The sequence below is a fragment of the Salvelinus sp. IW2-2015 genome, linkage group LG36, assembly GCF_002910315.2.
Source record: "Salvelinus sp. IW2-2015 linkage group LG36, ASM291031v2, whole genome shotgun sequence".
Classification (NCBI taxonomy): domain Eukaryota; kingdom Metazoa; phylum Chordata; class Actinopteri; order Salmoniformes; family Salmonidae; genus Salvelinus; species Salvelinus sp. IW2-2015.
The window spans coordinates 10587402-10604839 of NC_036875.1; the positions used below are offsets into that span (position 1 = coordinate 10587402).

General features: G+C 42.3%; 1 protein-coding gene across 7 annotated transcripts in view; it reads right to left on the minus strand.

Annotated features, from left to right (window-relative positions):
• Positions 1-1218: 1218 nt before the first annotated feature.
• Positions 1219-17438, minus strand: part of LOC111959583 (growth factor receptor-bound protein 14) — a 57017-nt gene continuing 40797 nt past the window's right edge. For 6 of the 7 annotated variants that reach the window (XM_023981246.1, XM_023981247.2, XM_023981251.2 and 3 more), the window contains 12 exons: positions 16855-17011; positions 6727-6848; positions 6497-6571; positions 6130-6267; positions 4545-4655; positions 4273-4368; positions 4110-4169; positions 2848-2964; positions 2646-2715; positions 1978-2065; positions 1710-1803; positions 1219-1630 (listed from right to left, as the gene is read on the minus strand). In XM_023981246.1, the coding sequence (XP_023837014.1) occupies positions 1484-1630; positions 1710-1803; positions 1978-2065; positions 2646-2715; positions 2848-2964; positions 4110-4169; positions 4273-4368; positions 4545-4655; positions 6130-6267; positions 6497-6571; positions 6727-6848; positions 16855-17011 (1275 nt within the window). In that variant the 3' untranslated portion in view covers positions 1219-1483. Of the gene's footprint in view, positions 1667-1709; positions 1804-1977; positions 2066-2645; positions 2716-2847; positions 2965-4109; positions 4170-4272; positions 4369-4544; positions 4656-6129; positions 6268-6496; positions 6572-6726; positions 6849-16854; positions 17012-17438 lie in introns of all 7 variants that reach the window. The other variant, XM_023981248.2, reaches the window with a different exon arrangement.

Sequence of the window (17438 nt, forward strand, 5' to 3'; positions counted from 1 at the left end):
ACAGTACCAATTCCAAAATTAAGCAACAAAACAGTACATGATGTAAGTCATGGTTCTTTACATCAAAATTTAACCATTTCAGGTGCTGCACATGCTTTACCTGAATCTTGGAGAAGAAAAAAAAGACTATAAAACATTCATTTCAATGTACAACAATTCAGATTTTGATCAATAAAAATCACAATAGTATACTGTATTTCTATCTTAAGACGGTGGTTTGAATCTCAAATCAGTCAAATATCTCTTCTGCTGGTCTTGTGATAACAAAAAGGGAGCAGCCTACCGTTTATTGACTCAAATGCAATCAATACATTTCCAATAAATGTACAGTGCAGGCTGGTAAAGCATGTTGTTGTGCATGCTCTCCCTACAGCGGTCAATGTCCAGCTTAAACAACATGCAACCACTTTGAATTCAACTCGGCTACTCATACCTCTAAAATAGAAAATAAACTCTTTTTTTTTGTGTTTTTTTATTTTAAATATACCGGAATTCCTTGAGATTTGATAAAAACAGCTTCGCTTACCCAGGAGATGACCAAGGCCAGAGGACCACTGTAGCCTACCAGAGGAGGCTAGTGGGAGGAGCTATAGGAGGACGGGCTCATTGTAACGGCTGGAATGGATTATTGGAACGGTATCAAACTTATGGAAACCACATGTTCACCCCCCGTTTCATTTAATCCATTCCAGCCATTACAATGAGCCCGTCCTCCTATAGCTCTTCCCACCAGCCTCCTCTAGAGTCGACATACTACATTTCCCATCATGCCTTGTCTCGTCTGATAGCAGTGATCCCCTTCTACTGACAAATTACCAGGTTCAGCTTAACTGTGCCGATACTGCACATTGATGGCTATACCACACTGGTCATTCTACTCTCAAGGTGTGAACACACACTGTCAAATATCAGCTCTCGCTCTACGGTTTCAACCGTTGGCTACAGTAAATGTTCATTCCCATAGAGAGTAGTAAAGTGCGCCGATACACAATGCAAACATGATCCACATTGTATACAGTATATTAGCGGAAGTTTGGACTCGACACATGAGTCCCTGTGGTGTTTGTGATTCGTCACCACACCTGGGCTAACATACAGGGCCAACCAATGGGCTCGCAATAGAGCCCTCAGTCACATCAATTCTACAGTAGATTCACTTTTTTCCAACGCCAGATTTCTCAACACCTATGGTCACGTATGACACAATGTCGTCATGTATTTGTCATCATAACACCCATTTAATATTTTTGTGAAAAACATAAGTCATTACAAAAGATTGATTACCACAGTTTTCTCCAAGAGAATGGATTCTAGAAGGTGATAAGTGGTTTCAGTTTGCTTATGCCTGGAGGTGTTCTCGGTGTCTCCTTTCCATGGCATGGGAGGGAAGGAGGGATGCGTGGGTGGTTGGTTCTCCAGAGGGATATTGGCTGTGATTAAAGGTGCTTCTGTATGTATGGGGCCCTTGGAGACCCCTTCCCCCTCAGAGGGTGATCCTGGCACAGTGGTGTTTGAGTTTGCAGGGCAACACTCCCCGGTTGAGCTGGTAGAACTCCACTAGCTGGATCAGATCAGTGAAGCGCGTGTGACCGTCATCTAAGCTGTAGAACAATTCCCCCTCTTCATCCACCTGACACACAAAACACAAACTTGAACAAGATGTTGTCTAAAAGAGAAGAGAATATACCAAGACAAAAGGTTACACTCACCGGTAAGATCTGAAAGTGTTTGATTCTCTGTGTGTGACACAGTGACAGTACAAATGTATTAGGGTTGCTTTGGCTGTCCCTTAGAAGAAATACTCTGAAAAGAAAGACAAGTCTCTCAGTTTCGTCAGGAACACATTTTTACCTTTCTTTTTTTTTTACACATTTCTGTCTGAGAAAAAAAGTGAATTACTCTACAATAAAATCCATATGTAATCTCTCTAGCTTGCAGTGTCAAAAAACGCATAGAAAAGTGCCTGATGCTGCTCACCCATCAATCAAACCCTGTTGAGTGATTAAGCGGTGTGCCTCGTCTCTGGACAGTTTGCTGTGGAACCAGGGCTGGGCCATATGGAGAACTGCAAAACACACAGGACAACCATGGTGATGTTCATTAGGCACCAAACGGAAGAAAACATACAGAAACAGTGAGTGACTAGCTGAACTTGTCCAATAAGAAATGCTCGTTTCAGTTGTCCGTTGCAAAATAATACATTTGGTGAGTGCTTATATTTGTCCTATTTCATACACGTACAAGTGTGTATTAATATGGAAATGTTTTTTGGGGATATGCCAACTCTCCTTGAGACACCTTTGTAGAGCGGGGTCAGGGCCAGGCTCTGCCAGTATCTACAGCAACCCTGGAGCAATCAGGGTTAAGCGCCTTGCTCAAGGGCACAGACAGATTTTTCACCTTGTCGACTCGGGGATACTAGTGACCTTTCGGATAGCAGACAAACGCTCTAACCGCTAGGCTACCTGCCGCCAAAATCGTATTGCTAAGGTGTGCACTAATGAATACGACCCATGTGTCAAAGGGAGGGAGAGGACACGACACTGGTGGCTGAGTCATGAAGCACAGTGTATCTGGTCAGGAGAGTCATGTGGCTGTAGCGATGGAAGTTGCTGCTTGGATGTTGAAAGTGGCCTTCTACTAACCTATGTTTGACATGGGACTCTGAGAGGTGGACGGGCTTCCATGGGAGCTCAGACGGTGGCAGCTTTTCCTCTAAAGGGAAAGAGAGAAGAGCATTTCAAGTGTCACATGTTAGGACTATTTTCACATGGCTGCACCATCATTTCATACCTTATACTCGCTGAGTAGAGAGAAATGACGTCAGAGAGAGAACCAATGGCCTACCCTCCATGAGAGCCCCTCCTCCACGGCTACGGACAGCGCCTCCGATGGGTTCTCGATCACCCGGCTCTTGTGTCCTGAGAAGTCCATGGCCACCAAGGAGTTCTCGGAGATACTTCTCTGGAAATATACATCGTGTTTGAGGTAGTATACATTATTATGAATATACAGTGTGACAGGGTTTAAACGTTTGAAAAAAGGATAGAGATAGTGAGTGAAAAGTTATAGGAGAAGCACATTCATGCTTTCGTGTGTGGTATTGTGCTGCCATCTAGTGTGGAGGAGTTTGACAGTGTAATTTCTAAATGATTCCGAGCAGAATGTGCGCCAGTGACTGGGGATTAGACGGGATGTGAATAGAATGACACATAGAATTGATTATGGTCCCTTAAGCTGTCATAGTCACTGGTTCTAAATAAATCACACACAAAAGAAAATACTTATCAGGATTAGTGAGAAGCCTTTAAAATTGCCATGGTTTGCCCCTCTATCAGCCCTAACCTCGGGATCCTTAAGGGCAGTCACCACAAAGTGACTACTGTTTACTCTAAGGATAGAAACATTCCAATCCTTCTAAGACTCTCCGCCCCGGTCTGGGTCTATTCAGGCGATGCAAAGATCATTCTGGGGCTCCCTGGCATCATTGTGCAAACAAACTGATTGCTCCTTTCCTTGGACTGGTTTTATTGTGATTTGATTCTTTGTCCGTAGTCGAACGGCACGTCGTGCTCTAGGCTGTAACAGCTGTATGCCAGGGTAAAGGAGATTCAGCAGCAACATGACTGTACCCTAACTTAATATCCTCCGCAAGCCTGTTCCCAGAGGGTTAGTCTAAGTGTTTCCCTAACGGTACCCTATATAGTGCACTACTTTTCACCAGGGACCATAGTGTATCCCATAGGGCCCTGGTCAAAAAGGTACACCATTTGAGATGCATCCTAGCTCCTCCCTGTGAAGCTCTGAGCACAGGGTCCCAGCCCCATGCCTGGCCACTCTTTGCGTTCTTCTGACAGCAAAGCAGGGGTGATGAGTTGGTAAGTCTGAGAGCAGCTGATCTACGGTTATTTTTAGAGCAGACAGGCTGGAACATGTTCCAATGCCCAAAATAGAACAGGCGTTTACTCATACAGAATACTCGTATTTGAGGGGGGAATACACACATTTCAGAATATTCTGGAAAATCAATCCAGGATGAATACTGACTGTGTCCTGTGTCATGGGCTGTTAAACAGTGTGTCAGCACATTGTATCTACACATCACTTACCATAGGTGTTTTCTGTTTCTGGTGTGGTTGAATGAAGTTTTGGTACAGCTGCATCCCATACTGCAACACAAAACATGAGCACGTTTCAAAAAGGCAAGCCTTTAGATGTGTAGACACTAGACAAAGTTTGGATGTGATAAGGGGGTCACAGCGTGGTGACTACCTTAAAGAGGCGCATGGCAGTGACCCAGCAGGTTCTGGTTTGCTCGTCATCTGCACACAACAGCTTGAGGTCCCGTGGAGAGCCACGCTTAGTAGACTGGAGGATCATCATGAAGAGAAAGCATGAGTTTACCAAACATAACTTGGAACTGACTTGTCTTTATTTATCCCATCAGGGGCAATTAAGTTAGAATGACTTGAATAAGTTAACATGTTAAAACCTTTACAGAAAACATCAAATATAGGTTTATAGACAGAGAAAGTAATAAGTACCTTGACACAGAATCCATAGTCCGTAGGCGCTCCGTGTATCTTTCTCGCTGATAGTAACGTGTAGACGTCRCCGTCACTGAACTCGGCGATGAACTGGAGATGTCTTGGTTCCTGTGAATAGAAAACAAGAAATGTCTCAAATCTCCACATGCCTTTCAGTGTCCCCTTTACGGAACACCCCCCCCACCCGACGATGCTCCATTTCAACGAGGGGTTGGTTCTTGCATTCCACTGTAGAGTAGACTCAAGTTCCATTACAAATCTAACTATGTGAGGGATCAGGGTAGAAATGTGAACAATGCAGGGCTGCCCAGTTTGAAGACAGATGCTAAGCAAATAAAGACTACAATGTCATACTTCTTGGCCATTATGTACACACAGACGTACATCTGTGTGAGCTTACTGGGCCGGTCAACGTAAGGAAAAGCTAGCAGTTAAGGCATGTGGTATAATGCGAGTCTGTAGTATGTTGGTCACTGTGACAATAGTAAAGAGGGAGTAGCTTGGAGTTTTTGTCTGCATCACAAATGGCACCCTACTCCCTTTACAGCAAACTACTTTTGACAAGAGCCCTATGAGTCTAAGARCACTGKACAGGGAATAGGGCGCCATTTGGGACAAAGATTCCCATCAACCTGGTCCATTGTGATCACAGAATAAAAAGAGCTTGTTGTTTTTGCTGCAGACTCGTTAAAATGGAGAGGTGGGAACACTTCAACATAGTCAAGCAAATAATACTGCCCTATCCATTACACTGTAGGTGTGGCTAGTGTTTGACATAGGACCAAATATGTGACAAAGTGATAAGAGCTCTATTTATACAATAAGAACACTGTCAGGGAGCCAAGGCAAAAGAGATTTACCAAGCAGAGAAGCACAAAGTAAACCATTGTTCAAACTTGGTGGGACTGCGACACAACATTCTCACTTCTGTGGCACAGTGTAAAGAACGGGTAGCTATAGTTGTCTGTGTTTGTGTTGTCTGATTGACTGGCAATGTGTAGGGCCAAAACCAATTTACACATCATCCCTTCATATCAAACTAAAAGAATGAAGTCAGATCTTACTTCTCTAATTGCGTCACCTATATTTGAGATAGCAAACCGAGGTCTTTTTGTGTTCTAGTGTCTTCTGTTTTTGGGAGAGGGAGAAGTGGTTGGCTTGGCACAGCGCTGTGCAGGTCTAAGCCTCACCTGTCAGCGGTGGGTGTTGAGGGCTCAGTCCCTGGCAGTGGCATGCCAGCTGAGCTAAGGGAAATCTAGCTCAACCAGTTACACAAAGCAGCCAGGAGACAAGAGCGAGCTAGTCCCCTACTGTACACTACACCACTCAAACACATTGACACAGACTTATCAAATGATCCCATAGAGCAGCCAGTAAAAACAAGTTCAATTATCTCCTAAAATCTATTTGCTTTTTGCAAAAACATACTTTTTGCTTTTTAACATACATAATTATTTTGGGAAGGAAATCTATTCCATTCATATTGTAATGAATTCATGTTATATTGAAATCTGGAACACTTGACAGATACTTAGGAAAAATGTATTGAATGCACACTAATTTATCAATGATATTGACTGACCTTTGATGTCCCCTTGTTGGAGAAGTAGAGACCTGACCTCCTCAAGACAAAGTAGAACTTCTTCCAAGACTTCCTGCCTTGTTCTTTGGCATGGAGGTGCCCATGGATCTCTGGACAAGTGCTCGAGTTGAGAAAAGTCTGTYGGACAGAAAACAGTCCGTAAATACTTTAGCAGCACCACTGAAGGGCTGTTTCCTGRACACAGATTAAGCCTGGTCTTGGACTTGCAAACAAACTCACTGAAGAATCTCCTTTGAAAGGGCTTGTTAGTCCAGGACTTGGCTTAATCCGTGTMCAGGAAACTGGACCCAACTCTGTCCCTTTAAAGTGAAGATACTGTACATGTAGAATGTAGCTTGATGGATACCTGTATTAGCTGAGAATGGTTCATCATCCCGTTGGTTTCACTTGATATGGACACCATGTGATCTGGGAAAAAATCCTATCAACATGAAAACACCATCAGTTATAACACCATACATGCTCTTTATATCAACTAATACCTACTGGTCCAGCAGAGTGCATTAAGATAACAGGCGGGATAAATGTTTACATGAGTACACCATTTTCTTTGCTAATATCACACCATCATCTTACCAGCGGTTTATTGAAGAATTCATATTTGGCATAGTTCTTCCGGAAATATAACCGACTGTCTGTGTCCATGGCCCAGCCGGACAGCACCTCCATYACAGATTCATGGTCTTCTATGATTCTTTCTGGTGGATACAGGAGAAAGAAATGTCAAATGTAGAGACCACAAAAAGACAAAGAAATGGACAGAGGGGAAAGTGAGAAATCAAACATAACAATTGCGAAAATAGTACAAAATACAATAAAAAATAAGTTCCTGACGATAGACATAAGGAAGGGCATCAGATGTGCAGGACAACAGTATGTCGATGGCTGTAGATTCGTGATTAGCCTGTTAGCATGGAAATAACTGAATTAGCAGAGGCTAATGTGACCATTACATTTAGAGCATGGAAGCTAACTCGCTCTTACAGCAATAACATACAAAAGCACATCCAGGAAGCCCCCAACATCAGGACATGTACATAGTGAACTCGTACACATTGTACATTTAAGCAATAAGGCTTGAGGGGGTGTGGTATATGGCCAATATACCACGGCTAAGGGCTATTCTCCTGGACACAGCCCTTARCCGTGGTATGTTGGCCATATCACACAACCCTCCGAAGTGCCTTATTGCTATTATAAACTGGYTACCAACGTAATTAGAGCAGTTAAAATAAATGTTTTGTAGTACCTGTGGGATAMGGTCTGTTATACCACGGATGTCAGCCAAATCAGCATTCAGGGCTCAAACCACCCAGTTTATAAATTAAAATACAGTATTTCAGAACGTGACCTACTGCTTGCATGTCAAAAACAGACAGAGGAATGTACGTTCGCAATCTCCCCCTACGTGCAAGCGTAGCCAATTTACATATTTTCTGACTTAAACCAACCAATTAGAAAACATGAACATTAAAATACACATTTCTGCAGTGGCAAATGGAAACATAATTAACCACGTTACATTCTCCTCTGTTGAATTCCATTTGCACACTATAAACAAAATATGAGGAATGCAATACCTTGCAATGTCACCAAATATTCCAGTCTATAGACTATTCTCTAAAGGGAATTAGGGGAACTTGTTAAATAAAGGTGAAATTAAAAATAAATTAATAGACCCCATAGRCAAACATGCAGGTTACATGTTAAGTACACTCAGTGACAAATGGTTACCTCATAGAAAGAAAAGAAAAACCTGGGCCTACTTGACCTCTGACCCATTAACCCCGTAGGGCCATCCTGAAAGCAATACTTTTGGGGAGGGAGCTTAAGACCTAGAATTAATCTAAAAGCTAACCTAGAGTCCCATCYTATACCCACACAGGTACTCTAATGAACTCATTATGAAACACCCTCTGTGTCTGCATAGTCTCTATGAGGCTCACTGGTGGTTTCCTAATTTGAACCWGCCCCAGACTTGAGAGGCTTAACAGCCATCATTACAGTCATCCTGTTCGACTACAACCACCATAGGGGGGGGGTCACTGTCCACAGGTCAAGGGTTCTGCTACTGCTGCTGTGGCCCCAGCGGACTCTTCAGAATGACTTTCCTCTTCAGAGGGTTCTGACCTTTATCATCTAAAGGTCAGCTCTGACACGCTTGCACAACCAAGCGTGTCAGAGGGCACCCTCAGAATGTGGTGTGTTCCGATGGTCRCCTACCAGTGGCACATCTTTCTGCATGTCCGGGATCTCCTCTTCAGTGGTCAGCGCTGATACCCACCCACTAGTCCTCTCGCCCATGYCCATGTCTGGTATGTCATTCATGGATGAGGCCTCCGTCTCCTTACTCTGATCCTCACTGTCTCCTGTATCAGGTGTCTCCAAGGCAGCGTCAGGACTGTTGAAATCAGAGTGGGCTAGCATGACCTGATCGAGGATGGTTTGTTTTAACTGACTGAAGGCCCGTTTGCACGCTTCTGTCCAGTCTGCTGCTGTGAGATTTCCATGTATTTTTCACTTCTTCTTGCCTTTCCCATGGCATGGGGTCTTTGTCCCAGCACTTCAATCCAAGTTCTGGCAGAGGCCTTGTGGGAGATGGTAATACTCATATATGCCAAAAGGGGAAGTAAAGGCTGTGAACTTCTTGTCGTCTACATGTACCTCCAAATTGTAGTAGCCCGAGGTCAAATCCATAGTGGAAAAGGCATTGATACCCATGCTTGGTGAGGCAGAGAGTGAGCATCGTGGATGGTGCGAGCATTAAGCCATCGGAAGACTGCACAGTCTCAGGTCACCGGACTTCTTCCAGAACACCACGAGTAGGGGGGGCGTACTCACTGCGGGACTTCGACTATCCCTCGCTCCTCCATCTCATCCAAGGCCTGTCTGAGCTGGTCATAATGGTTAGGGGAGAGCCTAAGGTAAGGCAGACTGAGCGGCTTGTCGTCACCGATTCTGGACGTGATGTACATATCCAGTAGCCTTCCCACAATCTAGCTTGTGCCCTGAGAAGATGGACTCGTAGCGGTCTATAAGCTGAACTAGCTTGGCCTTATACTGTGGCGACAACGGAGTGGACTCAATGTCACCTAGCCCTAACTCCTGCAGCACCTCACTTGTTGCTCTGTGCAGCTTGATGTCACTGTCAATAGTCAAGCTATCTGCACTAGCACTGCCACAGTTGGGGGTGTCATCTATCTTGTCCACCTGCTGCCCCAGGGAGACAGCGGGCCCATCCAAGTAGTCAGTGTCAAAATCCTCCAATGCCATACAGGGAAAAACCTCAGCTATCTTGTCTCACTGTTACTGGCTTCGGTGAGGGATTGATAACTTTGAACGGGACCATCCATTGCTCCCCAATGTTGCTACTGTTCTCCGTACGATAAATGTTTTTCGGTCTTGAACGTGCACAAATGTACCTTATTTACATAAGAATTCAGACCTTTTGCTTTTATACTCGAAATTGAGCTCAGGTGCCTCCTGTTTCCATCRATCATCCATCCAGATGTTTCTACAACTTGATTGGAGTCCACCTGTGGTAAATTCAATTCATGGGACATGATTTGGAAAGGCACACACTTGTCTACAGTATCAGTCAAAAGCATTCTGCAGCGATATGCCATCCCATCTGGTTTGTGCTGAGTGTGACTCATTTGTTTTTCAACAGGACAATGACCCAACACACCTCCAGGCTGTGTAAGGGCTATTTGACCAACAAGGAGAGTGATGGAGTGCTGTGTCAGATGACCTAGCCTCCACAATCACCMAACCTCAACCCAGTTGAGATGGTTTGGGATGAGTTGGACCGCAAAGTGAAGGAAAAGCAGCCAACAGGTGCTCAGCATATGTGGGAACTCCTTCAAGACTGTTCGCAAAGCATTCCAGTTGAAGCTGGTTGAGAGAATGACAAAAGTGTGCAAAGCTGTCAAGGCAAAGGGTGGCTACTTTGAAGAATCTTGGTTACTACATGATTCCATGTGTGTTATTTCATAGTTTGTCTACAATGTAGAAAWTAGTACAAAAACTTTAACGAGTAGGTGTGTCCAAACGTTTGACTGGTACTGTATATAAAAGGTCCCATAGTTGACAGTGCATGTCAGAACAAAAACAAAGCCATGAGGTCAAAGGAATTCTCTGTAGAGCTCAAAGACAGGATTGTGTCAAGGCACAGATCTGGGGAAGGGTACAATTWYTTTTTTGCAGCATTGAAGGTCCCCAAGAACACAGTGGCCTCCATCATTCTTAACATCGAAAGACTTGTAGCATCATACCCAAGAAGAYTCAAGGCTGTATCGCTGCCAAAGGTGCTTCAACAAAGTACTAAGTAAAGGATCTGAATACCTATGTAAATGTCATATTTCTGGGGGTTTTTGTTGATAAAAGTGCAARRATTTCTACAAACCTGTTTTTGCTTTGTCATTATGGTGTATTGTGTGTAGGTTGATGAGAAAAAAAATKATTTAATCAATTTTATATTAAGGCTGCAACGTAACAAAATGTGGAAAAGTCAAGGGGTCCGAATACTTTCCCGAATGCACTGTACCACACCCTCTTGGGCCTTAATTGCTTAAATATAATACAGTATTTCAGAATGTGACCTACCGCTTGCATGTCAATATCCGACTGGGAATAATTGATGTTTGCAATCTCCACCCCATCTGCAAGCGTACCCAATGACATTACCTCTTATTGACATCTAACTTAAACCAACCTAWTAGATACATAAAACATTAAAATACACATTTATGCAGTGGCAAGTGGAAACAATTAACCACGTTACACATACAGTACATTAGTGGTTATTTGTTCATAATCATAACCACAATAAACACATTTAGTGCCCAGGGCCCACATACAGTACAATCAGATCTGTGTCACAGCAGGACATGTGTTTTGCTACCTTTAAAAACGTTACACCGTGCAGATTGATTATTAACACTTTATCTAGAGATAAGTTATTTATTAATCTAAGGTGGGAGTTACAGTTTGAGTCCTGGCTCTGTGGGTGTTATTAGAAGTTCACAGCAAAGACAACAAACACATTATTGTCTGAATTTAGCTTTTTTTYCCCTTGCCATGTTCAAATAACTCAAGCATAGATTGGTAACTTTTTTTCTAATTTGGCACACCAAAAGAGGCCATGAGTAACTTCATTCAAAAAAAAGGCACCTATTGTTATAAGCAGTCTTACTTAAACCCTCATATCCATCGCCTTGTTTGACCTAGAGACGTGGACATTTTTATGTAGGTGTGTCTTTCCTCATGCTGAACAAATTTGCCTCAAGGACCCATAAGGTAAATTGGGAGAGATTTTCCTCTATCTTAGACATTTTTGAAAACGTATTCTCATGAACCATAAGTTCAAATAACGCCAATGTAGACCCACGGTACATCTCTTRGTTAGTTTGACAAAAGCTAAGGGATTGGTTAAGAGACGGCTGAGTTATTGATGAATCAAGAAATCWGATTTTACGTGTCCATTTAAAATCCAATCCACAATGACCTATCAACTTGAATCGTTTTAGGGTTATCAAAGACATTACCATGATAAGATGATTTAAGTTTGGCATGGATAACTTTAAAAATAAGGAAACTAATAAGAATTCACTTTGACAAAATGGCCACTAATGCTTAAAATAAATCATACAAATTATTCTCAAGGACTAATTAAGCAATAATACGAGGCTATGTGTTATGGCATTTTTCGCCGAGTGACTTAGACTACATYACAGCCATGATAAAAATGTTATAACACATGGACTCGAGTGTATTATTGCTGTTATACAATGGGTTGCCAGGATTAAAAAGCAAGATTCTTTCTCAAACCACACATATTTCAACAGAGCGTGATGCTACATTCACTAACACTGGTTGTCAAGTGCAATTTTTGGGCTTCTCTGGTCATTAGTTCTATTCAAATTACCTGTCAAAAACTACCCAAGCGCTGATTGATAGTTCCAGAACTTTGCAGGTTGCTATGGCAAACAAAAATGGTTGCTTTGGAGGCTCTTCCCCCTTGCTAGCAAGCCAATTACACAGCTAACACAATCACTTCAGTTAGAAAGACCGCAAACTAGCTGCATTTCATTTGACCTGTTTCTCTATTGACATTTAATTTATATATATATCCATAAAATGATGCAGATTCATAATTTCTACTGGCTGAGGAAAGCTGCCTGTATCTTGTCCCGACAACATTATTATGGGACACAGTGGAGATCTAATTTCAATATTTCAAATGTCGGAGAGAACACCTAGATGCTTTTACAGTGGAGATCAAGTTTATAAGTTGCATGGCTGGGCAGATGAGACAGTGGATCTGTAAAAGTAGTAGTGCGTTGCTAGGTAACGACAAACAATGCAACTTTTTATGAATTTCCCCCTCCCCCTTTGCCCTCAGAACAGCCTCAACTCATTGGGGCAAGGACTCTATAGAAGGTGTCGAAAGCGTTCCACAGGGATGTTGGCCCATCTTGACTCCATTGCTTCCTACAGTTGTGTCAAATTGGCTGGATGTCATTTGGGTGGGACCATTCTTGATACACATGGGAAACTGTTGAGCGTGGAAAAACCCTGCAGCGTTGCAGTTCTTGACACACTCAAACCAGTGCGCCTGGCACCTATTAGCATATCCCGTTCAAAGGCACGTCAATCTTTTGTCTTGCCTATGCAACCTCAATGGCACACACACAATCGATGTCTCAATTGTCTCAAGGCTTAAAAATCCTTCTTTAACCCGTCTCCTCCCCTTCATCTACACTCATTGAAGTGGATTTAACAAGTGACATCAATAAGGGATCATGGCTTTCACCTGTCTTCAACTGGTCAGTCCGTCATGGAAAGGGTTCTTAATGTTTTGTACACTCAGTGTACAGTTTGTCTAGTATATCATGGGCATGAGACTAACAATGGGAATTCCAAACCACCCATTCTATAAAAAGTCAGATTCCCTCCATACGTTGATGCATTCAAAGGATGGCCGCACTATACCAGTAGATAAATATTAGCATGCGCTAAAATATGCACAAAAAATATAAGGTAAAAAAATGTCATGAACCATAAGTCCAAATGACACCAAAATGTGGAACATAGATAGGTCCATGGTTCATGCCTAAACTTTGTTTGTGAAAACTAAGGGATTGGTCAAAAATGTACATTTAAAAGCCCTGTAAATCCATTCCACAGCTGCCTATCAACTTGAAACTTGTCATCGCAATCATGGACGTCCCTAAAATGAACCACACTGAATTTAGTATCTCAAAAAACATAAAATACTTATTTGCATATGTAACACTAATGCTCAAAATCTGTTAATTAAAACATTGTGATTAGTATATAATTTGTTGCCCCATTATATGGTCTGAACGTAGTGGAAAGGGTATATTTTATTTAGGAAAATTTGAAACCGGAAGTCCTGCCTCTTGAGTTTTTATATATTACATACGCTGACTGCGCATGTAATATATAAAAACTCAACACATCAAGTAATGCATTTAAAAATAATGACCTGCTGCATTCAAAGATGCAACCTACAGCACTAGACTTAACGTCACTTGTGTCATCCTTGTGGTATTGAGAGATAAACATGGTCGTGCTGATTGTACATAAAGGTAGATAGCAATCTCATGTAGGAACTTTGTTATCCAACGGATCATGTGCAATTTCGGTCATCCTGTGAACCCCGTTCATTGTTGCTCACAGCTATATTTATTATTTCAATTTATCATCGAACATTACACAATCGTTTGAACCTCAAATGCATATTAATCGTTCCAATGGAAAGCAGCGGTTTGGAGGCAGTCATCTGRAATGCTGCACAGCCATTTGAGGCTGAGTTATTCCCATAGTATAACCACAGCCGGGSCAAGGCGGGCTGCCGCACGGTCATCAGACCCAAATCCTCGTCAGGGTCTATTACAGCAATGTCTGTTTAGTATCGTTAGAGAAGGAAAAAAAAGGTACCATTTCATCGCCACATAAGCACTGCATTAAGCGCTGAAAAGGCTTAGATAATGAATAATGCAAAAATTGTACATCTAAGTCGAGTAGCACTTCATTACAAACTCGGTGAAAGCAGATGTGCTTCTGTTAGAGAAGTAGTTTGAAGTGCAAGCTTTATTTGGCTTGACCAAGATGAGTGAATCAGGCCAGAGATTGTTAGAGGTTCAAAGGGCTCTAAAAGGTCGAGAGGAACTAATTAGTATATCCCAAATGGCACCCTATTCCCTATATAGTGCACTACTTTTGACCAGAGCCCCATGTCCCCTGGTCATAAGTAGTGCACTGTAAAAGGGAATAGGGTGCCATTTGGGACACARCCTATGCCTGCATACAGGCACTGGAAAAGCAATATTTTATGTCAGTATGATATAACATATCAAAAAAGATGCTGAGATGCCTTGCAATGTAGTCATATGTAAGGTTCTTTACAGGGTTGCAAAATACTGGTTACCAGGTTTTCCAGAAATCCAGGTTAGAATATGCCTGGATTTAGGAGTGAATAAGCAGGAAATCAAGGAATCCACCCACCGGGATTTCCAGAAAACATGGGAATTTTGGAACCCTAGTTCTTTATAGTTTTATGGCCTCTTTATAATGACAACAGCTCAATGTTTCATCAACAGGAAACCATTGACTATTGGAATAAAAGAGGTTATGTTTTAGCTGACAATCTTTTCACAAGTTTATTTTCCAAAGGGTCATTTCCATTTAGGGATTAATTTAGTATTTTCTGCATACACCGAACAAAAAATATAAATGCAACAAAGATTTACAGTTCAAATAAGTAAATCAGTCAATTGAAACAACTTCATTAAGGCCTAATCTATGGATTTCTGGGAATACAGATATGCATCTGTTGGTCAAAAAAAAAATTGATAGGGGCGTGGATCAGAAAACCAGTCAGTATCTGGTGTATCCACCATTTGCCTCATGCAGCRCGACACATCTCCTTCATATTGACTTAAGGCTGTTGATTGTGGACTTGGGAAAGTTGCTGGATATTGTGGGAACTGGAACACGCTGTCGTACACGATGATCCAGAGCATCCCAAACGTCCTCAATGGATAACATGTCTGGTGAGTATGCAGGCCATGGAAGAACTGGGACATTTTCAGCTTCCAGGAATTATGTACAGATCCTTGCGACATGGGGCTGTGCATTATCATGCTGAATGAGGTGATGGCAGCGGATGAATGGCACGACAATGGCCCTCAGGATCTCGTCACAGTATCTCTGCTCATTCAAATTATCATCGATAAAATGCTATTGTGTTCGTTGTCCATAGCTTGTGCCTGCCCATACCATAACCCCACCACCACGGGGCACTCTGTTCACAACATTGAAACCAGCAAACCACTCGCCCACACGACGCCATAAACGCTGTCTGCCATCTGCCCGGTACAGTTAAAATCAGGATTTATCCGTGAAGAGCACACTGCTCCTATATGTGCCAGTGGCCATCGAAGGTGAGCATTTGCTGACTGAAGTTACGACGCCGAACTGCAGTCAGGTCAAGACCCTGGTGAGGACGACAACCACGTAGATGAGCTTCCCGAGACTGTGCAGAAATTYTTCAGTTGTGCAAACCCACAGTTTCATCAGCTGTCCGGGAGCCTGGTCTCAGACAATCTCGCAGGTGGGGAAGCCGGATGTTGAGGTCCTGGTGTTGTTACACGTGGTCTGCGGTTGTGTGGCTAGTTGGACGTACTGGTAAATTCTCTAAAACGACRTTGGAGGAAGCTTATGGTAGAGAAATTAATATTCAATTCTCTGGCAAAAGCTCTGTTGGACATTCCTGCAGTCAGCATGCCAATTGCACGCTCCCTCAAAACTTGAGACATCTGCAGCACTGTGTTGTCTGACAAAATTGCACATTTTAGAGTGGCCTTTTATTATGTCCAGCACAAGGTGTACCTGTGTAATGATCATGCTGTTTAATCAGCATCTTGATACACTGCAGACACCAGTCAGGTGGATGAATTATCTTGGCAAAGGATAAATGCTCACTAACAGGGAAGTAAACAAATCTGTGCGCAAAATTTGACCGAAATAAGCTTTTTGTGTGTATGGAACATTTCTGGGATATTTTACGTCAGCTCACGAAACATGGGACCAACACTTCACAGGTTGCGTTTATATTTTTGTTCAGTTCAGCTCATCTGAAATGAACACTTAAAAAATATATAATTACACATTACAGTCATGCCAATAAAGTCAAGGAGAAAAGGAGAGACTCAGAGCAACACTGCAGACTTTAGGACACACCTTACTAAACTGGTTGAATGATAAGAGCACGTTTCCAGCAAATTCAATGCTTTAAAGACTCAATGAAATAACGAACAGAACAGATGGATAAGTTATGCAATGTAAGCCGCTGAGAAATGGTAAGGCTACACCTGTAGGAAGATTGGAGCCACTGTTGCTGTACGATTAACTCTTTGCTGATCAACTTGTGGCATCTTTTCAAAGAGCAGAATCACACTGCAGTGTGCCACAGAAAGAGGTCCGGTTTAGGGTTATGCACTCACTAAACCGRATCGTGTGYACATCCTCATCACTATTACACAGTMATCTAAGGTTGTATAAAAACATTTACGTGGAGGATTTTGTCTCTATTTGATACTGTACTTGTAAAACGGCTTTGTCTTACTTAATTGCCCCTGGTGGGATAAATAAAGTAGTTTTGAATTTAAATCTTACCTATGCTTAGATGGGTGAGATGCTCAAACAGAGTCCAGCTGTGGTCGTCAATGCAATGATTCTTCAGGACAAACAGCTGGCATATGTCCCGGGCTGTGATGTCAGTGGGAACCTCTACTGCTCGACTTGTATTGTCCTCATTATACACTTTGATTACCTGCAGCGAAACAAACACATTGACATGAACAACATATGTATCAGAAGAGTTCAGAGCTTGCTTTATATGTACATTTAAAATACATACATTAAATATACATCAAACTTTACAAATAACCAACTAGGCAAGAAAGGGTGGTCAGAAATKTTCAAACATGGGATTTTCAAATGTTCTCCAAGCCTTATAGGATATTAGGTATGTCAAATCTCATCTTTGTCAAAGTCCACGATAATTCTACCCCATAATCATTCAACCCACACACAACAGCACCAAATTCTCCCAAAAGTTGATAAATGTATCCCTAACAAAGTAGCCTACTGCGTGCAGGTTAGCGTTTCTCCATCATAAATCTTGTTCTGGAGACAGCTCTGCAGAGTGGTCACTAGCTGATACAGCCACAAAGTCAGAACATTTTAAACCTAACCCT